Source organism: Bubalus kerabau, chromosome 13 (assembly GCF_029407905.1).
Source record: "Bubalus kerabau isolate K-KA32 ecotype Philippines breed swamp buffalo chromosome 13, PCC_UOA_SB_1v2, whole genome shotgun sequence".
Lineage (NCBI taxonomy): Eukaryota > Metazoa > Chordata > Mammalia > Artiodactyla > Bovidae > Bubalus > Bubalus kerabau.
In genome coordinates, this window is record NC_073636.1 from 36,482,183 (window position 1) to 36,509,782 (window position 27,600).

General features: G+C 43.9%; 1 protein-coding gene and 2 long non-coding RNA genes across 9 annotated transcripts in view; 1 reads left to right on the top strand and 2 right to left on the bottom strand.

The window, feature by feature from the left end:
* The window catches only part of WAC (WW domain containing adaptor with coiled-coil), a 78,727-nt gene extending 75,150 nt beyond the window's left edge, over positions 1-3,577 (bottom strand). For 2 of the 6 annotated variants that reach the window (XM_055544020.1, XM_055544015.1), the window contains exons 1-3: positions 2,788-2,980; positions 2,378-2,414; positions 645-840 (exon numbers count right to left, since the gene is read on the bottom strand). In XM_055544020.1, the coding sequence (XP_055399995.1) occupies positions 645-840; positions 2,378-2,414; positions 2,788-2,828 (274 nt within the window). In that variant the 5' untranslated portion in view covers positions 2,829-2,980. Of the gene's footprint in view, positions 1-644; positions 858-2,376; positions 2,415-2,787; positions 2,981-3,360 lie in introns of those variants that run through there. The other 4 variants (XM_055544019.1, XM_055544014.1, XM_055544016.1 and 1 more) reach the window with 3 other exon arrangements.
* A 166-nt stretch (positions 3,578-3,743) lies between these two features.
* Positions 3,744-10,165, top strand: LOC129625534 (uncharacterized). Its single transcript, XR_008701520.1, has 3 exons — positions 3,744-3,976; positions 4,119-4,159; positions 4,371-10,165. It is a non-coding gene; the product is annotated as an uncharacterized LOC129625534 (long non-coding RNA).
* Positions 6,308-7,409, bottom strand: LOC129625533 (uncharacterized). Of its 2 annotated transcripts, none has more exons than XR_008701518.1 (3): positions 7,275-7,409; positions 6,868-6,981; positions 6,308-6,538 (listed from the first exon to the last, which is right to left on the bottom strand). It is a non-coding gene; the product is annotated as an uncharacterized LOC129625533 (long non-coding RNA). The 2 variants fall into 2 exon arrangements; XR_008701519.1 differs by having other exon boundaries at positions 7,232-7,369.
* Positions 10,166-27,600: the final 17,435 nt, after the last annotated feature.

Consider the following 27,600-nt stretch of genomic DNA (forward strand, 5'->3'; position numbering starts at 1 on the left):
ATACATTAAATCTGAAAACAATTTATTTTCAGCCTCCTACCACAAAAAACTTGAAGCAAAGTAATAGCTGAAGGGTAAAACCACTGAAATGAACTTTTAAAAAGGTGAGTATCTGAGTAGATATAAAAGGTACATTAATAAGACCCTGGAAAATATGAAAAATAGTATTTTTCTTAAAAAACCTAACAAAAATTTCCTGTATCACAAATGACTTTAACCCACGAACTGTCTCAAAAAACCTTCTAAATTTTTAAATTCATACTTTACCACAAGAACACACATCTGAACTCCTTAAAAAATAAATTCAAGTAGAAACAAGGATCTCAAAATTAACCAAGCCAAACTGCAATCTTGGAAAGTTGAAAAGCTTAAAGTTCCTTTCTTGGAGAAATGTCCTGCATGTCACTCACCATTAATAAAGCACTGGTAGGCTACATTCATAAATGCATCCTCTAATTATCACCCACTGGGGTCGAGCTGTGGATGCTGGGGTCAGCATCTTATTTCTACATAATCTGTTTAGGAATCAAAATATTCTGATGACATAACCATTTAGTAACATTTGCAAGCTGGAAATATGACAAACTTTTTGTCTTACATAGAATTATTAATAAATGTAAGTTTCAATAAAAAAAGCTACTCACCACCATCCCTCTCTCTAACTCTGTGAATATGCACGTTTTTGGCCTTACTGTGACCTGTGCTGTCACTGTATTTGTTTTCAGGACTATCAGATCTCCGCAACATTTTGTTTGGTGGTGAAGGATCTGCGGCGTCTCGCATTTTTTCATGTCTGTGATCACCACTACTGGGGTGACTCTTCGATGAATACTTAAGTGCCTGTAAAACATCACCCCCCCAAAATAAAAAAGAAATCAAACTTTTAATTTCGTAAGTTAGTTCTATCATAAAATTTGCTCTATTAACTACATTCAGTTTTATGAATTGGTAAAACTGAAATTTTTTTAAATTCTGCCTTTAAGTTATTTACACAAGACCTAAACACGAGTTATTGTAAGGCTCCTTACACATACCAAAATATGTTTTTTTAAAAAAACCTTCCATTAATCATCTTGTAAACACAAGCAATCAACCCTTTGGCAAATTAACTCATGCTTTTCTGGGAGTTAAAAAGTTTAATCTGAAGTATTCACTGAGTACTACTGTAATGTTTTTGCTCTGCAACTATGCTAAACACAAATACAAATAAGCATAAACACGTTTCTTCAATCTGACCCCAAAAAAGCATCAGAATTCAGAGAATCCTCATCAGAATTTCTCCAATTCTTGGATTCAAGTAAGTAAGGCATTTCAGATCTAGTTTAACTACTCTTGCAGGCATGGGAAACAATTTTAAGGTATAGAAATGTAGGCTCTTATTTCTGACCTATCCTAATGGAATTTAATGGAACTCCCTCAAAAAACATTTAACATATTTAAGACAACCATGATATAGCTGTCTTTTTAAATGCATAATTTACCATGTTTTAGAGTGTGATTCAACAGTTTAATCGCTGACCTATCCAAATGTAATGCACAATGTTTTACCCGTCAAGGAACCTAGATTTTTAACTAGAACTTTAACTCATGCTATCCAGAAACACAACCGTTAGCTTGGAAACCCGCTCTCCTATCCTTTAAGTGGTCAGATGCAAGAAGTATTTACTTCTAGGGTCACCGCAGAGATGCAAATTAATCAAATTCCCTCCCCAGGAAAACAGGGGCCAACTCTTTCAAAAATTTTTTTACAATGTTACACGAAGCTGTCACAAATAGAAAACTATGTACCTAGAACTCCTTTCATAACAATGAATTACCCAAGTACGCAAAGATCTCAATTTCTACAGAAAGAAAAGCGCCATCTTTCACTCAAGACAATTATGTGCACCGAAAACAAATTGGGAAGGGGTAATGGTTTACAACACACTTAAAGAGTTGCAAACCCATTAGTGGCTTCTTCCTGCCCTTCCGTCTAATTCTGATACCTCTGCTTTAACTTTTAGTTCCCCCAAAACAACAAATGAAGGTGATTCCAGAGTTACTTAACACCTCGTCCTACCGAGTCCCGCACACCCGAATAACCGAGTCAGGTCCTTCCTGGACGAAAATCAATTTTTATTCCCTTCCCCCCCACCCCCACCCCCCCCCCCCACAAAAAGAACTTGAACTTCCTCCCGTCACCTGTCAAAATAAGCCCCCACCCCTCGCCTGCGAGCGCCCCGGGAAGCGAGTGCAGGGTTTCCGGCCCCACCAAGCGGGTTTCGCGTCTGTGGCCCCGAAGGGCCTGCAGCGACCTGTGAAGCCTGCGCTCGAGTAGCGGCTCCTCCCTCCCCCGCCGGCCCCGCCAGCCCCGCAGCCCGCGCCCGCCCCGTGGTACCTGGTAAGGCTGCGCGTCCCCCCGCCGGTCGTGACAGCTGGAAAACAGAAGAAAAGGCCACCTGAGGCAGGAGAACGGGCCCCCCGCGCGGAGCCCGCAGAAAGCCCCCCGCCCCGAATCCCAGCGGCGCTCCGGCCCCCGGCAGCCCGCCCTCCCGCCGCGCGCACACGCTCTCGCTCTCACACGGCTCACACGCACTCACACGGGCTCCCGCCGGCGAGGGGCCGCCGCCGCCCGCGGCCGTCCACCCTCGACTCCCCCCTCCGCCCGCCGCCGCCCGCGCGGCCGCTCCCCCTCCCGGTCGCTCCGGATCGGGGTTAACAACAAAAATGGCGGCGCGGCCGGCCCAGATGAGAAGGAGCGCCCCCCCGCCGCCCGCCCCGCCGCCTCGAAACGAAAAGACGATTTACCCATCACTGAGCCTCTGCTGTTTCCTCGCATACATTACCATCAATGCCCGGCCTGTGAGCGTGTGTCGGGGAGGGGGGAGCGGCCGCGGGAGACGGCGGCGGCGGGCGGGCGCGCAGGCGGCGGGCGGCGCAGGCCCGGCGCGCCCTCGGCGACGCTCAGCACCTCCCCGTCACTGGCGCCGGCGCTCCCGGGCCATCTCCTCCGTCCGCACCACGCTCACGCTCAGCTCAGGCCGGGCAGCGGCGAACCGGGGGGGGGGGTGGGGGGGAGGGGGGCAACACGACGCGTCCTGCTCGCCCCGCGGACAGCGCGACTGCCTCCTCCGCCTTCTCCTCCTCCCGCTCCGCCGCCTCCTCCCCACCTCCCCCCGCCGCCGCCGCCGCCGCTGGGTCCTTCGCCGCCTCCTCCTCCTGCCGCCGCCGCCGCCGCCGCCGCCGCTGGTGCCGCCGCTGCCGCTCCACCAACTACATCCGGGCAACTCGGCCGCTGCGGCCTTCGGAAACCCTCGGCAGTTTCCGCCACGCCCCTCCTCTCCCACCCTCGCGCGCGCCGGAACGCCGCCTTCGGCAAACCTCGGCTCGTCCCGGCCCTCCTCTTCCTCCGCGGCCTGGTTCGCCTCCTCGCGACCCGTCCGCTCTTTCCGGTCGCCGGTACCGGTCCGCACGCGCCCTTTCGGCCGCCGCCGTTCCGGTTTAGGGGTAGTCGGGCTCGGGGAGCCGCCCGAGGCTGGTCCCGGGGGCCCCGGGGCGCGCGGGGCGGGCAGCGTCTATGGGAGGAGGCCGGTGGGGCGTGCAAGGAGCCATCGCGGACTAAATAAGGGCGGCTGCGCTGCTGCGCGTGCGCCCGGCGGCGCTGGGGGCGGGGGGCGCGCAGGGGAGCGCGCCGGCCGCCGCCCCCGCCCCCGCCCCCGCCCCTGCCCCTGCGGGCTCCGGCCGGGAAGCCCGTGGTTGGGCGGCGGGCGGACGGTGGTGGGCCCAGGTGTTCGCTCCGTGCGCGGCGGCGCGAGCTCCCGCGAGGCCCTCTCCTCGAAACCGGGGCCTCGCTCCCGCCTCAGACCGGCGGGCAGACTCGGAGCTAGGCCTTCGGCCTCACAGAAGTAAGTCACCCCCGGAAGCGCGGGGAAAGGGCCGGTGGTGTTCAGGGTCACCGTGCTTTGTGCCCGAATCCCGTGCGCCTTCGAAGACCAAGGTGAGGACCCGCGGAGGAAGGGCGAGCGCCGCTGCTTTGAAACACCCGATGAGCCTACTGATGCAGGGAGACACTCATATTTTCCACCCCCAGCCGCGCCCTCCCCTCCGTCTCCTTTATTTCTCGTTTTTCTCTCTTTTAGCTCGTCCGCGCTCAGATCCAGTCATCTGGAGTTTTTCGCAGGTGAACTAAGGCCTGATGGTGGTGGTGGTGGTGGTAGTGGTTTAGCCGCAGAGTCGTGGCCGACTCTTTGCGACCCCTTGGACTGTAGCCCACCAGGCTCCTCTCTCTGTCCATGGGATTTTCCAGGCAAGAATACAGAAGTGAATTGCCATTTACTTCTCTTGGGGATCTTCCCAACCTAGGGATTGAACTTGAGTCTCTTGCATTGCAGGCGGATTCTTCACCAACTGAGTCACCAGAGAAGCTCCAGTAAGACCTGGGAAGTGCTAATGAGTTGCTGCAAATTGAATTTTATAGACTGCTACAGGCACAGTGGCATATTTAGGGGGAAAAAATCCAAGTATACTCCCCAATTAAGCTTTACATGTGTGTGTGTGTGTGTGTGTGTGTGTTGGTGATGGTTTAGTCCTTAAGTCGTGTCCGGCTCTTTGTGACATCATGGACTGTAGCCCAGCAGGCGCCTCTGTCCATGGGGTTTCCCAGGTACACGAATACTGGAGTGGGTTGTCATTTCCTTCTCCAGGGGATCTTCCTAACCGAGGGATGGAGCTCAGGTCTCCTGCTTCGCGGGTGGATTCTTTACCAACTGAGCCACCAGGGAAGCACAAATAAAGGCCTCGGGGCAAAGTGTGCCGAGCGCTAAATGATTTGCTGCAAATTGAATTTTATAGACTGCTACAGACTCAGTGGCAACATGGGCATATTTGGAGGAGGAAAATCCAAGTATACCCTCCCAGTTAAGGAGTGTATCTGTGTGTGTGTGTGTGTGTGTGTGTGTGTTTTGGTCGCTCAGTGGTGTCAGACTCTGCCACTACACAGTGACAAATAAGCATATTGGAAGAGTGAAAAAATCCAAGCTTACCTCCCAGTTAAAGGGTGGGGAGGGGCGGTGTCTGTGTGTGTATTGGTCGCTCAGTTGTGTCAGACTCTTTGCCACCCCATGGACTGTAGCCTGCTAGGTTCTTCTGTCCATGGGATTCTCCAGGCAAGAATACTGGAGTGGCTTGCCATGCCCTTCTCCAGGGGATCTTTCCGACCCAGGGATGGAAGCATAAGTTTTTTTTGTCTCCTGCATTGGCAGGCAGGTTCTTTACCACTATCACCACCATGAGAAGCCCAGCCTTTACTTGAGGGTGATAGTATTCAGGTGGTTTTATTTCTTGTAAGACAGCATTAACTACAAAGGATAGTAATAAACGTAAACCAAATATACAGCCATTTACATGGAAGAAAAAGGCAAGGTAGGAAACAAATCAGAAGAAACAAGATCCCTTCAAAAAACTGATTTAAATGGTATCTAACCGGTTACATTATTGCTGACCTAATCAAGAGATGGGACGATGTAGGGGGAAAGGGCCAGAAATCACAACTGATGGAAAAAAAATTTTTTTAATCAGGTAGCCTTATTTGTCAAAAGGTCAGATTATTGCTGTTTGGGAGGACCAATAGAGGCCTACCTAGAGCCCTCAGATGCTGTCAGTAACTAAGAAGAAAACTGCCAGTGACTGAAATGGAAGAAAAAAGAAAAACTGGAGTCTTTTAAGTGCAATTTCTGACACTTTTGTAACAAGACATCACATTGGAACAGCACAGAAAATAGTACAGAAGTCTCATGCACAAACATCTTGAAAACTGGCAGCAAAATTTATTACTAATGTCTTGTTTAATGATTGGATGTGTGCTGAGCCTGTTATACGCCCTTTGATCAAAACAGCAAACTGGGCTGAGCTACAGAGAGAAACAGCTTTAGCAGTGTACAGTCCATACTGGTTATTCACAGATACTGCATTGGGAAGTTCACTTTCTCACTAAAATTTATTTGTAATCCCCAGATCAATATCCATAGTATTTCTGGACGTTCATGGTAGAGAATGTGACTTGCCTGATAGGCACTGATGAGGGTAAAAGCAACACTCAGTCTTATTTCAGCTCTCATACTGTAAACAAATGTGGTCTTCATGATACACACAGTCATGTTTTTAGCATTTTTTTGTTGTTTTTTACTGGTGATTTTCCTATTTTAAGTGCCCCTCCACTCCCACCCCAAACACAGTGCTGAACTATTATCTAGTACCCCTAAGCACAAGACGGCTGTGATGTTTTTTGTGGAGAAAATGTGTACTACATCGGGTTGATTTAGGTATATCATTAGTACTCTTGCCCATGATGAGGTCAGTGCTGATGAATCAACAATATATTAGATAAGATGTCTAAACAGAGGCTTCCCTGGTGGCTCAGCAATAAAGAATCTGCCTGCAGTGCAGGAGATGCAGGTTCGATCCCTGGGTCTCGAAGATCCCCTGGAGGAGGAAATGGCCATCCACTCCAGTATTCTTGCCTGGAAAGTTCCATGGATAGAGGAGCCTGGTGGGCTACAGTCTATGGGGAAGCAAAAGAGTCAGACATGGAAGTGACTAAACCACCACCACCACATGCCTAAACAGAAATACACATAAAGTTATCAGTTGAATCAGTTGACAAAAATGTGGTCAGAGTATCTCAGGACCCCATCCATGTGTTTATTTCCCCAGGAGCAGTTCAGTGTTCCCAGTGACTGCAGAACACAGCTGCCTCTTGATGAGAATCAACTATTTACTAAAGTACATATCTAAACGTTAAACCCATTTTTAAAAAAAATTTCACCTCTGTAAGAGAATCTAATTCCATTATCTGTTGTTATGACTCCTCTCTTCCTCTACTTTACCTACCTGACCCGTATACCCTGCTGAATTCACTGTATGCTTGAGGAAAATGAGCCGCCAGTATTCCTCACCCTTTATCTTAGTGAAAGCTCAGCCTCTGCACAGGTGCCATATCAAATCCTGGAGACAGAGTTTAGGGTGAAGAAGAAAATATCTTTATTACTTCACCAAGCAAAGGGAAACACACCAGGTTTCTGCCTAGAAAAACTGTGTCCCAACCCCAGAGAACTTGATGTTGGGGTTTTATAACAGTGGTTTAAAGCTGGGGTCTCTAACAAGATTAGGATGTGAGCCCACCAGGCTCCTCTGTCCATGGGACTTGCTAAGCAAGAATGCTGGATAATCTTCCCAACCCAGGGATAGAACCCACGTCTCTTATATCTCCTTGTATTGGCAGGCGGGTTCTTTACCACCTGGGAAGCCCTTCATCTCAGGTGGACGGTCTCCTAATCTTGATGGTCTCTTTAATCTTGCCTCAGATTGTTTCTTGTATGCTTCTCCCTTAGTCTGCCATTTGGAGCTTAGAGAAGGTCGTGGAGGCTGGAGTCTCTCCTACAAGAAATAGGGAATAGAAAGGCCTCTATGCCCAGGAGCCTGACTGGGCCCTGCTCAATTTCACCTCTCCCTAATTTCTCTTAGCTGTGTACCCTACCCAGCTGTTTAACATCTTCCAGACCTGACATCACATCCTGAGTCTTTGCTGTGTTGCTTCTTGTTTCTGTAAGAAAATGGAATCAGAAATGTATAACAGCTCCGGCCCACTTCCACCCTTGCATCTAGCAACGTTCCTCCATCTGAATGTACTACTAGCCTCCATAACTGGATGGACAGTCCAAATTCCTATCCAAGACCAAAATGGCTACTTTTACATCGAGTTCCATTTTACTCTTGGAATTGTCCTCTTGTAAAAGTTTCCCCACTCAACTTGATCATTTTTGTCTACTTATAAACATTTTAATAACCGCCCTCTGGGGGAAAAAAAATCTTGATCATGTCTCCCTCCAAATGCGACCCCATTGCTCTGATCCACTCCTATACAGAAAAACTTGCATGTCTGCTACTCATTCTTAAACCTGAAAGTCAGACTTGATCCCCAAACTCCACTTAAACTTACTCTCTGGATCCTCAGGAGCCTCCGTGTTCTCAAATCCACTTTTCATTTCTCAGTCTTCATCTTACTTCACCTGTGAGCAGCATTTGATAACTCATAGCTGATGACTTACTCTCTTCCTCGTGAAGCTCCTTTTCTTGCCTGCTGGAATTCGGCTCTCTTATGTTTCTCTCCTGTTTTCTGAATGATTCCTTAGTCTCCTTGCTGGCTCCTCGCCTATCTTAAAATCCACTAATGGCTTCCCATCTCAGAATGAAAGCCGTGGACTTTGAACCTTAGCATGGTGTACAAGGCCCTGCATAAACCACTCCCACCCACGTTATCCCCAGTTTCGCATTCAGGACTTTTTTGCTTGCTCGGTCTTCTCCCACCTCTCGACCCTCCACTTTCCTCCGCTACACCAAGCATGTCTGGGTCTCAAGACCTCTACTCTAGTATCCTGCTTGAGTGCCCTTCCCCTTGGCACCAGTTATGCTTATGCTATGTCTCTCCTCAGATATCTTTCAAAAAGGTCAGTACTCTGAGAACTATGTAAACAGCACCCCACTTACTCTCTCTTACTCTTCCTTACTCTGCTCAGTTTCCCTTTATACCACTTGCCCTATTATGTCTTGTGTATTTCATTTAATGGTTGGCTCTCACTAGAGTGAAGGCTCTAGGTGATAGAGTGAGATAAATATTTGTTGAGTGAAAGATTTAACTACAAAAATGTGCAAAGAAAGTAGCAAAATATTGTTAAGTCTCAAGAGAAAAAGTATATACTTTTATTTCTGCTTGCTCTCTAAAACAAACAGGATTATTAATTCAGTCCTGTCACAAATTAAATGGGGAAAAGCTGGATTATCCCTAATATAAAATACTATAAAAGGTAACATTTGAAAATGTATATAAATTTGCATATGTAGCTAATCTTATGTAGATTATTTGCATGCCTTTCTAATGAGAGATCTCAAATTTGTAAATGGGCAGGAGATCTGTATTTCAACCAATAAATTAATATATGTCAGCCACTACAGGGGAGAACTATCAGCAAAAGGCATCGGTGACCCTGATTTTAACACCATCCTCTTCGTGGAGGAAGAATAAAAAACTCATGTCCTCAAGCCTCTAGTTGTAAAAGAGACTTTAAAAGGTTTTGCTAGAATTTTTAAAGGGTCACAAAATAAATATAGTCCCTGAAATTTTTACTTACCTCTTCTCATTTCTCTTTTTTTCTCTCCTTGCCTTTCTGTCCTGTGCCTTGACACAGTGTAGTGACTCAGAGCGTGGTTTTGAAATCAGAATGACATGATCTAGCACTCTGGCTACAAGGTTGACTGATTAGCAGTGTAACATTGTGCGGATTACCACAGTCTCCAAGATTATGCTTCCTTGTCTCCAAAATTGGCTTGATTGGGTAAAGGGCTGTCTGTAAAAAGTGAATGAGGTTCGGTAAATAACTTAGCACCACATGGCATATACATGCTGCAGTACAATCTTTAAAAAAAAACAAAACTGTGTGAGGAATTACCCACAGAACTTAGAATACAACCTGAGTCATAATACTGTGCATCTCATGTGAAATGGATACTCAGACATGCTGCACGGGTGACCCCAAGTTATGGACCAGTCCCTGCTCACAATACCATAGTATTCAATGTAATTTGCATGACACTGCTTGTATATAAGCACATATACTCACTAATGAAAATTGTAGTCTGACAAAAACATTGTTTAAAGTTTCCCATGTTAGGTTTTGGGAGGTTTTCTTGTGGCTTCATCCAGGCATGTGGGATGCCAATAACTACCCAACCAGGGATCAAACTCACACCCCCATGCAGTAGAAGCACAGAGTCTTAACCACTGGACTGCCAGGGAAGTCCCAGGCTTTACTTCAGATTACAGTAAAGCAGGGCTGGATCCAAAAAGGAAGCACTCCATTTTACCAGGAAGTTACCCCAAAACAGCCAGTCATCCAACCAGTAAGGGAGACCTTTCTTGCATCAAGAAGCCACCTGCCAATGCAGGGGACACAAGTTTGATCCCTGATGCAGGTACATCCCACATGCCTCAAAGCAGCTAAGCCCATGCACCACAACTGGGCTCTAGAGCCCAAAACCAGAGAAGCCACTGCAGTGAGAAGCCCACGTACCACAACGAAGACTAGCTTTCCACAGCTAGAGAAAGCCTGCTCAAAGCAGCAAAGACCCAGCTCAGCCAAAATTAATTAATAAATTTTAAAAATTAAAAAAAAAGACTGGTGGACTTTAGAGGCTCTAATGCAGTTTGCAATGATTTCTTGTTAAAGGTTTCTCCAGGTCCTGCAGATAGCAGTCGCTACCCCTGTCAACACTCTCCCTACAGGATATCATTTCTGCAAAACCTTCCAAACACTCACATACAGATATTTTGTTCCATGAACTCCTGGGATATTGCAGGATTGGGGAAATCATAAGAGGTATAGTGGGTTTCCCTGGTACCTCAGCTGGTAATGAATATGCCTGCAATGCAGAAGACCCCAGTTCAGTTCCTGGGTCAGGAAGATCCACTGGAGAAGGGATAGGCTACCCACTTCAGTATTCTTGGGCTTCCCTGGTGGCTCAGCTGGTAAAGAATCCACCTGCAATGCGGGAGACCTGGGTTTGATCCCTGGGTTGGGAAGATACCCTGGAGAAGGGAATGGCTACCCAGTCCAGTATTCTGGCCTGGAGAATTTGCAAAGAGCTGGACACAACTCGGCGACTTTCACGTCACTTCGAGAAGTATAGTGTAAGCCAGCTTAGGATAGAATTTAACATGGTACCCAGTTTTTCATGCAGAATTTAGAGAAATACTGTGATATCACTCATGTCAATGTCCAGTATTTCCTAATTAAGCTTCATTTCTAGATAGGATAACTTCGGTAGGGATATTCTTTTAAGCTCACTGTCGGCCTGTATTATGTGCATTTAGGCCACTGCATTAAACCCATGGCAGCAGGGAGCACACGGGACTTCTGAGCAGGTGTCTGTACTCGCAGCCCAGCCCAGCACAGCAGGGCCATATGACTCCATCAGCACAGCTCCAAACTTGTATTAGTGTTGACTGCTTGAAACAGGTAGTGTGCAACTCTGTGGTACCAAATTCCCTCCTTTTAAAATGTTTTTCATCTGACTTTTCATCCTTTCTTGCATCATGAAGTATACTTTTAGAAAAAGGGATATTCATCATTTATATATTTTAAAAGCCATCTTACATCAACATCTGAAAAATTTCATCTGCAAAATTGTAAAATCGATATTTGGTGTTTTTCTGCATGGAAAGTGACTTTCCTGTCTGAAGGAATATTAAATGTATATTTTTACTTATTTGGCTTCACCAGGATTTAGCTGGGGCACCCGAGATCTTCCTTGCAGAATGCCATCACTTAGTTGTGGCAAATGGGATCCAGTTCCCTGAGCAGGGATGGAACCCAAGCCCCCTGCTTTGGGAGCACAGAATCTTAGCCATAGGACCACCAGGGAAATACCCTATTTGACTGAATATTGACCTGTTTATATAGTGAATAGATTTACCTACAGAACACTACAAATATGAAAGCTGTCTGTGGCAAAAAAGACTTCCTGCCAGTATCTTTTCGTTCTTAGGAGAACGCTTGATTTTTAGTGGGACTGTCCCTGTCCAGAAGACTGTATTTCCTTATTTCCCTGTATCTTGAGGTTGCCCTGTGATAACTTCTGTCTAGCAGGATATAAGCAGAAGTGCATGGAACTTAGGGAATCCTTCAAGAGAAAGGGCTATTCCACCTCTACTTTCTCTGGCACAACGTGATGTGATGGCTGGAACTTAACTAGCCATCTTGAGCTGTGAAGTGGAAGCCGTGTGCTAAGGATGGTTTCCTGGCACAATGGACAGGCGTATCAGCCCAAGAGAGACTACCGACAGCCAGATTTTTTTTCTGTGAGAGAAAATAATCTGCTATTTTGGTAAGCCACTGTAACACAGGATTTCTTCTTGCTTGTAGCTCAGTCTAAGTCTACTCTCAAATATGGAAAGAAATGATCTGAAACTACGTTGTACTGTGCTCTAAGTTGTTTAATTTGGGGTGGGTGATCATGGCATCTCCATTTGATGAAGAAATTCAAATCTGAATAATGTCCCCACAGTAAAAAAAAACAAAAAAAACACAATACAGCTCACTTCAGTTTTTCTTCCCAAAGATGTTGGTACCTTTACCATGATGTTCACTTCCTTTGAAAGAATAATACGTCTTGACAAGTGAAATAGGTTATCTAAAGCAAAATACCTTGCTAGTTTAAATTTGCTAACAAACAGACTCTTGTATTTATTTTCAATTATTGTGTCTGTTGCATTTGTGGAAAATTCATGTTCAATGAATTCAGGAAATTAATGTTGAATTAATAGTAAGTGAAGTTTGTATTGAAGATGATTGGTTCTAGAGGGCTGGTACCTTATTTCTTGATCTAGATGGTGGATGCATGTATATTTACTTTATTTTTAATCCATTAAACTGTACATATGTTTATGTGCTTTTCTGAATTAATATATTTCATAAAAATAAAGGATTAAAGATGTGAATTTTGTGGTTTCTTTAAAAATACACCTTTCACTTGTTTTGAAGCAAATATTTTGTTTTTGACAAAAAGAAATGTAAAATATAAAATTCATATTATTGTTAACAAATTCCTCAATAATATATTGCTTTGATTAACAATTTTTATCAAGTATATGTGGTTTTTTTGTTGTTGTTGAAACCTTTCAGTAATTGAACTAACTACATAATTCCAGAAAGTTAGCAGACTTTCTCTATATAACATCCACTTTAGCCAAACCCTTTAATAAGTAGAATCTAGTTTAAATAGAACCACTTCATATCTTGTAGAACAAGCCTAGGATGAATGAATTGCTAGATTAGATTTTATTACAGGTGCAGTAACATTCTAAGACATATTTCTGTAAAAGTACAGCATCGTGAAAGAGTGTTAGTCTCCACTAGTGTGTTTGGACAAGACACTAGATTTTGAGTTTTAGTTTGCTATATCCGTAGAAGATGTATACTAATCCCTGCCCTCCTACAGTTGTGAAAATACAGTGAGATATGTGCACATCCATTGAACAAGCACTTCATAAACCTATTGTTACTAATATACAGATTTAATTTAACCTTTTTTTCCTCTGCCCCTTCTAAACCCAGCTTACACATCGGGTTCAGATCACATACTGCTGAAGCCTAGCTTGAAGGATTTTGGGCATAACCTTACTAGCACACAAAATGAGTGCAGTTGTTCTATAGTTTGAACATTATTTGGCACTGCCTTTCTTTGGGATTGGAGTGAACAATGACCATTTCCAGTCCTATGGCCACTGCTGAGTTTTCCAAATTTGCTGACTTACTGAGTGCACCACTTTAACAGCATCATCTTTTAGGATTTTAAATAGCTCACTGGAATTCTATCACCTCCACTAGCTTTGTTATAATACTTCCTAAGAGTTGACTCATTGGAAAAGACTCTGATGCTGGGAGGGATTGGGGGCAAGAGGAGAAGGGGACCACAGAGGATGAAATGGCTGGATGGCATCGCTGACTCGATGGACTTGAGTCTGAGTGAACTCCGGGAGTTGATGATGGACAGGGAGGCCTGGTGTGCTGCGATTCGTGGGGTCGCAAAGAGTCGGACACAACTGAGTGACTGAACTGAACTGAAAGCCCACTTGACTTCACACTCCAGGATGCCTAGGTGAGTGACCTACCATCATAGTTATCCCGGTCATAAGACCTTTTTTGTATAGTTCTATGTATCCTTGCCACCTCTTAATCTCTTCTGCTTCTGTTAGGTCCTTACCATTTCTGTCCTTTATTATGCCCATCCTTGCATGAAATGTTCTCTTGATAACTCAAATTTTCTTGAAGAGATTGCTAGTCTTTCCCATTCTGTTGTTTTCCTCTGTTTCTTTGCACTGTTCATTGAAGAAGGCCTTCTTATCTCCTTGCTGTTCTCTGGAACTCTGCTAAAGATGAAGCTCCAATAATTTAACCATTTAATGTGAAGAGCCGACTCAATGCAAAAGACCCTGGTGCTGGGAAAGATTGAAGGCAAAAGGAAAAGAGGGCAACAGAGCATGAGATGGTTAGATAACATCTCCATCTTAGTGGATATGACTTTGAGCAAACTCCCAGAGATAGTGAAGGACAGGGAAGCCTGACGTGCTGCAGTCCATGGAGTCGCAGAGTCAGACATGACTTAGTAACTGAAAAACAACAACTTAACATGGACATGGTCCAGGTTGATCCAAGTTCTCTGAGGCCTTATCTGTCAGCAGAGGGGGTGTATCAGTTGGGTTAAGCAGTACTAGCTGCCTTTCCAGGCACTTTGACTTCTTGGGAAATTTGCACAACACAGATTTATCCCTCCAACCCCTCCTAATCTAGTGTGGGTCAGGTGGGTCTCCTTGGTGGCCCTCCTACTGAGAGGAGAGACATGGGATTGGGGATGTGGAATGCCTACATTTTACAACTCTTCCACCTTAAAGTCCTTTATTCATACTTCCAGCTTCCGTAATGGGAAAGAAAACAGAACTCACACCTGCCTATTATAGTCCTATGTTCTTCCCCCTCAAAGCCCTCGGGCCAGAACTGTTTCTGCAGCCCCATCCCACCTTCCGGGAAACATGGGTATTTATGACACTACCTGGCACAACAGGCAGCTTAAAAGAGCCACTTGATTTAAAGCAGGAATTCTTAATATTGAGTCCATGAAATGGCTTTAAGATAGTCTGAGAATCCCACTAGATTTTATACAAAACTCTGGGCTTGTGATGTTTATTTTTTCAGAGAACCCATTGCTTCCTTTGGTCTCAAGGGGTACTCAAAAAAAGAATTATGATTTAAGGTGAGATTTTCCTGGTGGTCCAGTAGCTAAGACTCCGAACTCCCAATACAGGGGGCCTGGGTTCAATCCCTGGTCAGGGAACTAGATCCCACATATTGCAACTAAAACCCAGTTACCCAAATAAATATATTAGTTACTTTTAAAAAAAGAATTACTGATTTAAGGCAATAGGTAAGAGGAGAAAAACTGGAATGGGCTGCTCTCATTTTGTATTTAACACTACCTGTAGTTTACAGCCTACTTTCTATAGGTGACACATGGGCCATAGAGGTTCCACACACAATGAATGACCAGGCATTTTTCATATGTTATCTTTAATATTCACATTCACCTTGAAGGCAGATATTCTCATCCCCTTTTTGCAAATAGAGAAACTAAAGCATAAAGATCACATAATATGCCTCAGATTACACAGCAAGTAAATGCAAGGAATGAACCCAGGGCTTCAAAATCAAGCTTCAAAATCCTCATCTCATACTGGGCAATTTAAGTGTTTACCATCCACTACAAATGAGCTGTAAAAGACAATATGGCCTGAACACATTCCTGACTTTTATTTTCCTGCAAACCGAACAAACAAAATACTCGTCTTTAGCAGAAATGTCATAGAAATTTCTGTGGTTGAATTGAAATATTCCAACATTGATGAAGATCTGTTGTATACAGAACTGGCTACAGATAGAAAAAAAGACCAAGTAACAAAGACGAAAAGAGAAAAGAATTTCTAACTTATTCATGCTTAAATAGATGGGTAGATATGTAGAAATATGTGCTTTTTGATTTTGAGATAACTACAAATAATTTTAAGTAGCTGCATTGAACTGGTGAGAACTTTTTTTTTCTATTTTTTTGCTGAATTTTCTAAATTTTCACTTTAAATATCAAAATTCATTTAGAAATGGTAAATATGTCCCTGAAGTATCCAGAGTGACTCATGATCCTCAGAGAACACTGTTGAGTTGGTATCCTGGAGCATTTCTGGCAATAGAATCTGGATTTTTTTTTTTTTTTTTTTCCTTTCTTGAGAAGATCAAAAACCGACTCTGGCTATAATAAGCAAAATGGAATTTATTAGAAGAGCTTAGAGAATTCCTGGAAAGTTGGGTCCCCCAACTTGGACAAAGAACAGGAACCAAGTTGCTCTCAAGGGTCAGCAAGCAAGTTGTCAGCAAAGTTCTTGCAGCAGTAAGAATGTCTTCTCAGCTGGTAACTGTTTCATCCCAGTGCTTCAGTGATTCAACGTTAAGTCTCAAGAGTGTCTAACTATCCAGTCCTCAATAACAGGCTCAATACTCCTCTGCCTGCTATTTGCCTGGTCCTACAGCCTTTTGTTCCCATGAAGGAAAGAAGCCACTTCTTCCAAAAGTGACTTACAGTAAAGGGTTCTCAAAACAGAGGCTGAGAGACCAAATCAGGCAGTCAAACAGTAACTAACTGCTCCACCACAAGCAGCCATCCACAGGTCACTGACACGAGGCTCTTAGTGTATAACTTTTAGGAAAGGAAATTAAAATGTGAAATGTCTTAGTCAAATTTCTTAGTTTAGTTACCTATGCTGAGCAAAAATATAATAAGTGTATTCTATAAAATGGGCTTCCCAGGTGACGCAGTGGTAAAGAATCTACCTGCCAATGCAGGAGACACAAGAAACTCAGGTTCAATACCTGGGCCAGGAAGATCCCCTGGAGAAGGAAATGGCAACCCACTCCAGTAGTCTTGCCTGGAAAATTCCATGGACAGAGGAGCTGGACAGGCTACAGTCTATGGGGTCACAAAGAGCTGGACATGACTAAGCATGCACACAAGCAATACCAAAAGAAGTACAATAAGGAAAAGAAATTGTGAATAGTCAATAACAAAAGAAGGAAGAAATAGGAAAAAAGAAAAAGAGATGAAGAGACACACCCTGCAAAGGAAAAGAAAGGGAGGCTGTCAAGAGAAACATGGGTGCAAGCCTTTGGCAAGCTCCTCCTTCAGGCTTGCTCCATCTGCTACCATGAATTCCTAATCACCCTCCCTTCCTGACACCGTTATTTCCATCAGTTCCAGTGAGCTCCCTGCACCTACAGACAAACCTACACTCTACAGAGATTTAGAGCCCATTGAGATCTCAGGAAGTCAGGAGAACCAATCCCTACCAAGAGCAGCTTCCTTGCACCATCAACACAGGAGCTCCAGAAAGCCACAGGTGCTGGGCGCAGCAGCCCTGGAGGGGCTCCCACAGAAATCTGATGGACGGAGATAACCTTCAGAACCTGTTCCTCCCTTTTTCTTCTTCAGATCCCTTCCAAACAAAGCTCTTCCAAAGGAGGACAGAACCCTTCACTAGGGGAATCCAATGCAGCAAACCAGGGCTCACTCGCGTCTGTCTCTGGCCTGAATTTCACCAGGAAATTCACTGAGGCATGCTTTGTTGAGAAGTACTTTGTGGCGAGGCTTTACATTTTCCCTCAAATCAGCTAAAACAAAATCTTAGGTTTACCTCTTTGGTTTTCACATTTTTCTTTGTTGAGCTTAAGTAAAAGGGACTGTTACAGAACCAAACTTGGGTCCACTCACCTACAGGCCATAAAAACCCCAGGGTCTGGTGAAGGAAAGTGCAGCATTTTGAAACTGTGCAACTCAGATTGAAACTTGAACCCAGGCAAAACCCAGATTGGAATTTGAACCAAGTCTTTTAACTGAGATCACACACCTGCTCTGAGGACTTAATGGAGCTCAGGTTCTTGATATTTCATCGCAGAAAGAGTTCAGTGTAAGACAAAATGATAGGTAAGAGGTGGATTTATTTAGAGAGAAACGCATTCCACAAAGTATGGGCCACCTCAGAAGGCAAGAGCTGCAGCTCAGTAGGAGGGTGTCAGTTTTTATACAGGTGGGTCATTTCTTAGGCTGGTGAGTGGGAGGGGTATTCCAGCTATCTTGGGGAAGGCTATGTGCTAGGTCACTTCAGTCATGTTCAGCTCTGCGACCCAATGGATAGCCCGCCAGGCTCCTCTGTCCATCAGATTCTCCAGGCAAGAATACTGGAGTGAGTTGCCATGCCCTTCTCCAGGGGACCTTCCCAACCCAGGGATTGAGCCCCCATCTCTTAGGTCTCCTGCATTGGCAGATGGATTCTTTAGTACTGACACCACCTGGGGAAAGGGTGGGGGTTTTCAGAAATTGGGCCACGACCCACCTTTATGACCTTTATGGGCTTCAAACTATCATGATGTCTGTAGGGTTATTACTTAGCTTGCTGATATGTTACAGTGAGTGCACACTGAGACTCAAGGTCTAGTGAAAGTCAATTGTCTGCCATCTTATATCTGTTTGATGCTAATCAGTCTATGTTATGTCCTCAGGCTATGTCATTCCTTTCAAGATTGTTCTCTAAATTCCCAGCCTCTGTTTCAGCTTGGCCCCAATGTGGGGCCAAGCAAGGAAAATGGGCAGTTAATTCTCAAAAGGCCCAAATTCCCCAAAGGCTTTCAAGGAAGGGTCTTTAAGGACAGAGTGAAGAAGAGGGCTTCAGGGTATGTGATCAGCTCATGAACATTCTTCTGATTGGTTGGTGATGAGGTAATCAGGAATGAAAATCAGAAACCTTCCAATTCCAACTGGTCTGGTGTTTACAAGCTGGTGATCAGTATGCATTTAACTTCTACCTGGTGGGGGTTTTAGTACCTGCAAAATAGCTCAAGGATATGGCTCAGAATATTATCTGTAGCCCTTGAAGAGGAGCTAAATGTCCTTGATTTTAATGGCTAAACTATCATTATCGTGTCTTACTGGACTGTTTTCCTTTGTTTCTGCATTTTCTTACTTCTCTGATTAAATGTGTTCTTTGGAACTCAGGAAGGCCTCAGAGACTAAAGTTTTTTCCATAAACAAGAGGCAGACAGAGGACACAGTGGGGGATCTGTCCCTGGAATGCCCCATAGGATCCTGCTCAGGTACTGGACTGCTCTTAACCAAAAACTTCCAGCAGCATGATCACTGGTTATAGAAATCCTGAAAAGTCCGAACCGCCCCCAAATTATAGTCTACTTTGAAAATGAATACTGTATTAGACAAATACGAAAAGTCTTGCGAGTGGGATACTCCTAGATGTTTGTCTGCAACTCTAAGACTGTGATTAAAGTCCAAAGTAGGAAGAGGTAGAGAGAAAAAAATAGATTGTGATAAAATCTTCCTACTCTGTTTTCTCAAAAGAGCATTTTTCTTGTCCCCTTCTTTGGGAGTTACCCTGTTAACTCCCTTTCCATATTAACAGTTTGTCTCAACTTTGGCCAAGTTCTGCTATATTTTGTAAATCAACTTTGTTTTTCTATCAGTGATAGCAAGCACAGAAGCTTTTAAAGAGGAATGATTGTATCAAGACTAAGACTTGAGGAAGAATAAAAAATTGGTCAATTTAGGCTTCATTTTATAGCATATGCTTTTTATAGCATGTATTTTTCTTAAATTTAGCATATATTTTTGTTACAGAGCAGCAGACATGTAGAAAAGGTTTTTTTTTAATTTGGAGACTTGTTTAATAAACATGTTGGCACTTATTAGGAAAAGCCAAAACCTTAAAAAGGAGAGTTGTAGACTTCACAACTTCTGTTTGAAAATAAATATAGACTTGGCAGTCTATCCTGGTAATTGGGTGATAGGCATATGATAATATTTAATGCAGAAGACAATGGTTTCAAAGAAAATCAGAGTACGAGCCTTGTGTCACTGAGATGGGCTGGTAAACCCTGAGAAAAATCAAAATACTTTTAAGGTTTTAGAGCAACCATGCTTTCTGCAAGGATTTAAGAGCCCAAGAGCTACCATTTAAAAGAGAGAAGCCTGACACCGAATTCTCAGAAAAATGGAACTGGAGTTAAGAACATTTTAGTGTTAAACTGGGTAGGGGTATATTTGGCCATCAAGAGTGCATCTTTTACTTAGACTGGAGGCCAGGCTTTGGGCTCAGATGGAGAGGAATGTGTTTCTCTACTACGCAAGAGAACAGAACAAGAAATTGAGTAGCTGCTTTAAATCCTCTTAGTAGCAGTCAGGGTCTGTATGTATCTAAGCTAACTAACTATATGGCTCTGGTCTTGGCCTGGTCGTGGAAAGACGTGGCAAGAATGAAAACTACATTATATTCCATCAGTATTTTTTTACAGGCAGACTTTATTTTTGGGGGCTCCAAAATCACTGCAGATGGTGATTGCAGCCATGAAATTAAAAGACGCTTACTCCTTGGAAGGAAAGTTATGACCAACCTAGATAGCATATTGAAAAGCAGAGACATTACTTAGCCAACAAAGGTCCGTCTGGTCAAGGCTATGGTTTTTCCAGTGGTCATGTATGGATGTGAGAGTTGGACTGTGAAGAAAGCTGAGTGCCAAAGAAATGATGCTTTTGAACTGTGGTGTTGGAGAAGACTCTTGAGAGTCCCTTGGACTGCAAGGAGATCCAACCAGTCCATTCTAAAGGAGATCAGTCCTGGGTGTTCATTGGAAGGACTGATGCTAAAGCTGAAACTCCAATACTTTGACCACTTCATGCAAAGAGTTGACTTATTGGAAAAGACCCTGATGCTGGGAGGGATTGGGGGCAGGAGGAGAAGGGGACGACAGAAGATGAGATGGCTGGATGGCATCACCAACTCGATGGACATGAGTTTGAGTGAACTCTGGGAGTTGGTGATGGACAGGGAGGCCTGGCGTGCTGCGATTCATGGGGTCGCAAAGAGTCGGACACGACTGAATGACTGAACTGAACTGAACTGAGGGACCATGTGAGCTGTTACTAAAAACCTTAAATCTGTATTTCTACAAAGAGTACAGTAGCCTATGTTTAAAGAATGTTCTTGACCAGAAAGTTAATAAGCTAAAAAGTCATTTCCAGTTTTCCAGTTGAGACAATATACAATACGTATGAGAAAACACAGGAGTTTGACGAGTGACAAGATTTGAGAAGATAGACCCAAGAACTAAAATGTGTATGACAATGAATACAATAAAAATTGGAAAATTTTTTAAACTTGGAACCATGGGTCCTGTGCCTTAGTATTTAACTTTTAGAAACATTTATGTATTTATTTGGCCATGTCTTAGTTGTGGCACGCAGGCTCAGTGGTCGCAGCATGTGGGCTGTTGCCCTGCAGCACGTGGGATCTTAGTTCCGCAACCAGGGCTTGAACCTGCATCTCCTGCATTGGAAGGTGGATTCTTAACCACTGGACAACAAGGGAAATCCCTGGGTCTCTTGCCTTAGAACTCATTGTTTATTTTGTTTTCTTTATGTCATAAAGCTTCTAAGAGTTTTTTGTCATTCTTGTAAAATTTTAGGAGGATGTCACTAAATATCAGTCTCTTAAAATGTATTCTGCTTGGCACATGATGGCTGCATCAAACTTACATTTTCCTCCGTTGTTGCTTTGGTTACTATCTACATTCTCTTTCTGAAATTGTGTCTGTCCTCCTCGATAGATCCTACATCTCTCTCAATCTGTCAAATTTTCTTTCATTTCTTTTTTTATCTGTCTGGAAATTTATGTTGACTTAGATTCTTAATTCATGAAAGTGATCTAAATAAAAAGAAGTCAGCTTCAGATATATTTAAATTCTCAATGTTTTATATTTCTCTTGTCACAGTTAAGATATATTAGTGAAATAGAGCCTTAAACATTAATAAATGCTTAATAATTTTCCTAAATTTTATAAAAGTTTTCTTATCAGAAACATACCCAGTGATCTAAAGAGGTTGGCTAATAATGAATACTCATTTCATAAATGACTCATAAATAACAAAAGTAACTAGTGGCAGCGTAGGACTAAAATATGTGGATTCTGAATTGAGTCTGAATGAGTCCACAATGGGTAAGTACTCGTATCAGCCTACTCCAAAATGAAAATATCCCCTTCTAACAAATACGTTTTACTTCTCTTTACAGTAGTGGCAATTAATGAATCTTTTAATTACACTTACACGTTATTCTCATCAGCCCAGCTCCCAGTGGAAATATCAACCTTGAACAAATACTTGTAAAGGGTAACTGTTAAATATATAGTGCCATGCTAAGTCGCTTCAGTTGGATCCGACCTGCGCGACCCTATGAACTGTAGCCAGCCAGGCTCCTCTGTCCATAGGGATTCTCCAAGCAAGAAGTGGATTGCCATTCCCTTCTCCACGGTTAAATATACAGATCAGATCAGATCAGTCGCTCAGTCGTGTCCGACTCTTTGCGACCCCATGAATCGCAGCATGCCAGGCCTCCCTGTCCATCACCAAACATTCACTGAGTTCACTGAGTTCACTGAGACTCATGTCCATCAAGTCAGTGATGCCATCCAGCCATCTCATCCTCTGTCAACCCCTTCTCCTCTTGCCCCCAATCCCTCCCAGCATCAGAGTCTTTTCCAATGAGTCAACTCTTCGCATGAGGTGGCCAAAGTACTGGAGTTTCAGCTTTAGCATCACTCCTTCCAAAGAAATCCCAGGGCTGATCTCCTTCAGAATGGACTGGTTGGATCTCCTTGCAGTCCAAGGGACTCTCAAGAGTCTTCTCCAACACCACAGTTCAAAAGCATCAATTCTTTGGCGCTCAGCCTTCTTCACAGTCCAACTCTCACATCCATACATGACCGCAGGAAAAACTATAGCCTTGACTAGACGGACCTTTGTTAGCAAAATAATGTCTCTGCTTTTGAATATGCTATCTAGGTTGGTCATAACTTTCCTTCCAAGGAGTAAGCATCTTCTAATTTCATGGCTGCAATCACCATCTGTAGTGATTTTGGCGCCCAGAAAAATAAAGTCTGACACTGTTTCCACTGTTTCCCCATCTATTTCCCATAAAGTGATGGGACCTGATGCCATGATCTTCATTTTCTGAATGTTGAGCTTTAAGCCAACTTTTTCACTCTCCACTTTCACTTTCATCAAGAGGCTTTGTAGTTCCTCTTCACTTTCTGCCATAAGGGTGGTGTCATCTGCATATCTGAGGTGATTGATATTTCTCCTGGCAATCTTGATTCCAGCTTGTGTTTCTTCCAGCCCAGCATTTCTCATGATGTACTCTGCATATAAGTTAAATAAACAGGGTGACAATATACAGCCTTGATGAACTCCTTTTCCTATTTGGAACCAGTCTGTTGTTCCATGTCCACTTCTAACTGTTGCTTCCTTACCTGCATACAAATTTCTCAAGAGGCAGGTCAGGTGGTCTTGTAGTCCCATCTCTTTCAGAATTTTCCACAGTTTATTGTGATCCACACAGTCAAAGGCTTTGGCATAGTCAATAAAGCAGAAATAGATGTTTTTCTGGAACTCTCTTCCTTTTTCCATGATCCAGCAGATGTTGGCAATTTGATCTCTGGTTCCTCTGCCTTTTCTAAACCCAGCTTGAACATCAGGAAGTTCATGGTTCACATACTGCTGAAGCCTGGCTTGGAGAATTTTGAGCATTACTTTACTAGCGTGTGAGATGAGTGCAATTGTGCGGTAGTTTGAGCATTCTTTGGCATTGCCTTTCTTTGGGATTGGAATGAAAACGGACCTTTTCCAGTCCTGTGGCCACTGCTGAGTTTTCCAAATTTGCTGGCATATTGAGTGCAGCACTTTCACAGCATCATCTTTCAGGATTTGGAATAGCTCAACTGGAATTCCATCACCGCCACTGGCTTTGTTCATAGTGATGCTTTCTAAGGCCCACTTGACTTCACATTCCAGGATGTCTGGCTCTACGTCAGTGATCACACCATCGTGATTATCTGGGTTGTGAAGATCAATATACAGACAAACACTTAAAGCTGAAAGATTAACCTCTTCATTTCAACAACAAGGAATCAGAATCAAAAGGATTAAATGGTTTGTCTAAGATAACGCAGCTAGAAACACAGTTTCATGATTCCTAACTCGTTAATAAACAATCCATTGTCTTAACAATCAGCATGACAGAGAGATGTCCTTGGGAACAAGTCAGACTTATTAGAGAAGAACATGCTGGGCACAGAGCCACTTCTGGGTAAAACACACCAAAACAGTCATCGGAGAGCCCAGCACCAAACTCAAGAAGGCAGTGAATTAGAGAAAGGGATGTATCAGAGTAAGCTGATGGGATTCCCTCATGGCTCAGTTGGTAAAGAATCTGCCTGCAATGCAGGAAACCCCGGATCAATCCCTGGGTCGGGAAGATCCTCTGAAGAAGGGATAGGCTACCCAGTCCAGTATTCTTGGGCTTCCCTGGTGGCTCAGCTGCTAAAGGATCTTCCTGCAATCTATGAGACCTGGGTTCAATCCCTGGGTTGGGAAGATCCCCTGGAGAAGGGAAAGGTTACCCACTCCAGTATTCTGGCCTGGAGAATTCCATGGACTGTGCAGTCCATGGACTCGCAAAGAGTCGGACACGACTGAGCCACTTTCACTTTCATAGTAAGCTGATACTAAACAAGGACCCTGAGCACTACCAGACACACATAAATAAAATGAGTCTATAAAGTGGCCTCCCAGTCTCTGGGCCAAACCAACACCTGCTTTTCTCTTATTTGTTTCTCTCTCAAAGCCTCTGCTTTTCTCTGTCTCTTTTCCCCATCTCTATTCCCCTCAAAATCTAATTTTAACTACATTATATCCCATCAGTATTTTTTTACAGGCAGGGAAGAAGGCAAAATATACAAAACACAGTATAATTTCCCCTAAGTCCCAAATTCCTTAAACTTGATCTTAGCTATGTGATTTAGTAATTTTCCCTATGTATTTAAGAGTAAGTTAAATATAAAGCTTTATTTTTTCCCTTTAAAAACCCTATAAGGTTGCTGCATTATGCACTTTATGATCCATATTTTGGGGGAAAAAAAAAAGCTTAAAGAAAAATTAAGATTGTTAAACTTATCATGCATTCCTAGAACTAGAAGTATCTCTGTTAATCTTGCTAATTAGAGGATTAAGTACCTTTAAAGAAATAATCTTTAAAGAAGTGCCTCTACTGTGAAATTCATCAGATAGAGATTAAATTCCTATAAAGGAACAGGCATATAGCAGAAGCCTACTCTCTTCTGAATGTCGCAGAAGCCTACATTCAGCCTTGATGAAGCATTAGTGCTTATCCTGTGCCTGGAGATGGCAGCCAACACATCAATGATATGAAAGGACTGTTTACTCTCCTCAGATTATCAAAAGGTAATGAAAACTTGAGAATTTCTCAGTGGTTTGGATGACACATGAGTACAGGCCAATTTACAGTTATTCTGTGATCCTATTTTAGTCTCCTGTTGATAATGGAGTCCCTACTGTGTGTTTTATTTTTTTAATCTCTTACTTTTTAGTAAATTGACATTCAATGTGTGAAATATCTATTTCTATCACATAGTGTTATTAGGGAAATTTTCATCTGAAATTGTGAGTACATAAAGTTATACTTCTAGCTTCTTGAGGTTATGATGTTCTAAACCCTAGGAGTTTGCTTCCAGGCCTGCTTAGCAATCCTGTCTGCAAAGCAGGAAAGTTCCAGACTCTGGACTAAGTCAGATGCTCTGTAAACTACACAAAGAGCCCTAAGTCCACAGACCACCAGCCCAACATTAAATCAGACTCTAACTACTGAAGTCTGACTCTTTACCCCAGTATTTCTGGGAGATTGGCTCCCCATTTACAGTCTGCCCCTGAGTGCTCACATTTCCCTTAAGAAGGTGGGGAACTTGTTGCTGCTTTTCTCCATGGTTCTCTACCCCCAGCCCCCACAAACTGGGCATTTCTCCCTCCCCAGCCCATCTAGGAGAGTGCATGGCTTGTGCCTTTGACTATCACTGATTAGTGACCATGAATCCAGTACCTACTCCTAAGCCCTCCTGAGAATACCGGCTTCCTAAACCATCACCTTACGGGCAAAAGTCAGCTCTACTTGTCCAACTGGTGGCAGAGATCCTGAGAATCGTGGATCATGGAGGCAAAGGTGGCCCTTCAGAAGGTGCCATTCTCATATATCATGTGTGCTAAGTCTCTTCAGTCATGTCAGACTCTTTGGGACCCCATGGACTGTAACCCACCAGGCTCCTCTGTCCATGGGTCCCTCCAGGCAAGAATACTGGAGTAGGTTGCCATTGCCTCCTCCAGGGGATCTTCCCGACACAGGGATCAAACCGGCCTCTCCTGCATTGCAGGTGGATTCTTTTCCACTGAGCCACCAGGAAAACCCCTTCTCATATGGCAGCAAAAGCAAATTTGAAGCTCTCTTGGTCTATACACCAGTCTATAAAAACAATTAAGTAAGCCTTCAACATGACAGCCACTAGTTTTGGAGAGTCAAACTGGCATCCAACACCCAACATCCTGAATTGCTGTCTTTCTGAGACCGGAGGGAAGTGATGAACCTACTGCATTTTGAAATGAAAGCAGAAGTCACCCTGCAGCAGGGCTGTAGCTTAACGTTTTCAGCAAGATGTGGATCCTTTATTCGCTCTCCACTTACAATGCTCTAACTGCAAGTCTTACAGGAAGATTAAGGCCTAAGTCCCAAACGTGCCTTGCATCAAACCACCATTTCAGGTGAATCTGAGGGTTTCGAAGCCTGAATAATGCAAATTACCGGGGCTTCCCTGATGGTTCAGTGGCTAAGAATCTGCCTTGCAATGCAGAGGGAACATTGGTTCCATCCCTGGTCTGGGAAGATCTTACATGCTACAGAGCAACTAAGCCTGTACACCACATCTACTGAAGCCCCTGTCGTTGCAACTCCTGAAGCCTGCATGCTTGCATGCACCACGAGATAAGCCACCACAATGAGAAGCCCGTCCACCACAAGGAAGAGTAGCCCGCACTTACCGCAACTAGAGAAAGACCATGTGCAGCAACAAAGACCCAGTGCAGCCAAAAAATAAATCAATAAAAATTTAAAAAATAAATCTTTTTTTTTTTTAAGTCATGCAAATTACTGTCTGTTGTGGCCAGAAGAATGTGCCTCTCAGATTTTCTAGGGCAGGAGGTATAATTGGCCTCCAGTCGTGGCTGCTGACATGCTGGCAGCCAGGTTAATCTTCCTACAGGCTGCACTGGCCAGTGACCAGGCACGTTAGGGGTATCACTCCTGGGAGGAAGGGGCTGTTCTGATGGATGACCTTGGCTCAAAAGACCCTTCCAGATTGGTCGAAATTTTCTTAGAACCACAGAGCAGTCCATGACGTTCCTCAGCACTTTTATTCCTCCTCCCACTCCATCTCCCTTCCTTCTCTCCTTCATGGGCGCCAGACCTGCCTCAAGGTCTGCTGGCTCTCCTGCCTCCTCCTGCTCCTTCCCCATCATCCCTCACTGGTGTTTCCCCAGTACGTCTCTTATCCATCCCATCCCTGCTTGGCATCCGCTTCTCAGAGGACCTGCACAAAATCACTATTTAACTATTCTGTTTTGCATGTGCAATTTAGGACCAAACGTACTTCCTGATGGAGAAGGCAATGGCACCCCACTCCAGTACTCTTGCCTGGAAACCCCATGGACGGAGGAGCCTGGTAGGCTGCAGTCCACGGGGTCGCTAAGAGTCGGACATGACTGAGCTATTTCACTTTCACTTTTCACTTGCATGCATTGGAGAAGGAAATGGCAACCCACTCCAGTGTTCTTGCCTGGAGAATCCCAGGGACGGGGGAGCCTGATGGGCTGCCATCTATGGGGTCTCACAGAGTCGGACACGACTGAAGTGACTTAGCAGCAGTACTTCCTGAATTCAGGTCCAAATATCATTCATTAGAAGGAGGAAGACTTAAGTCATGAAAGAATATGCATGTGAACTACCTGTAT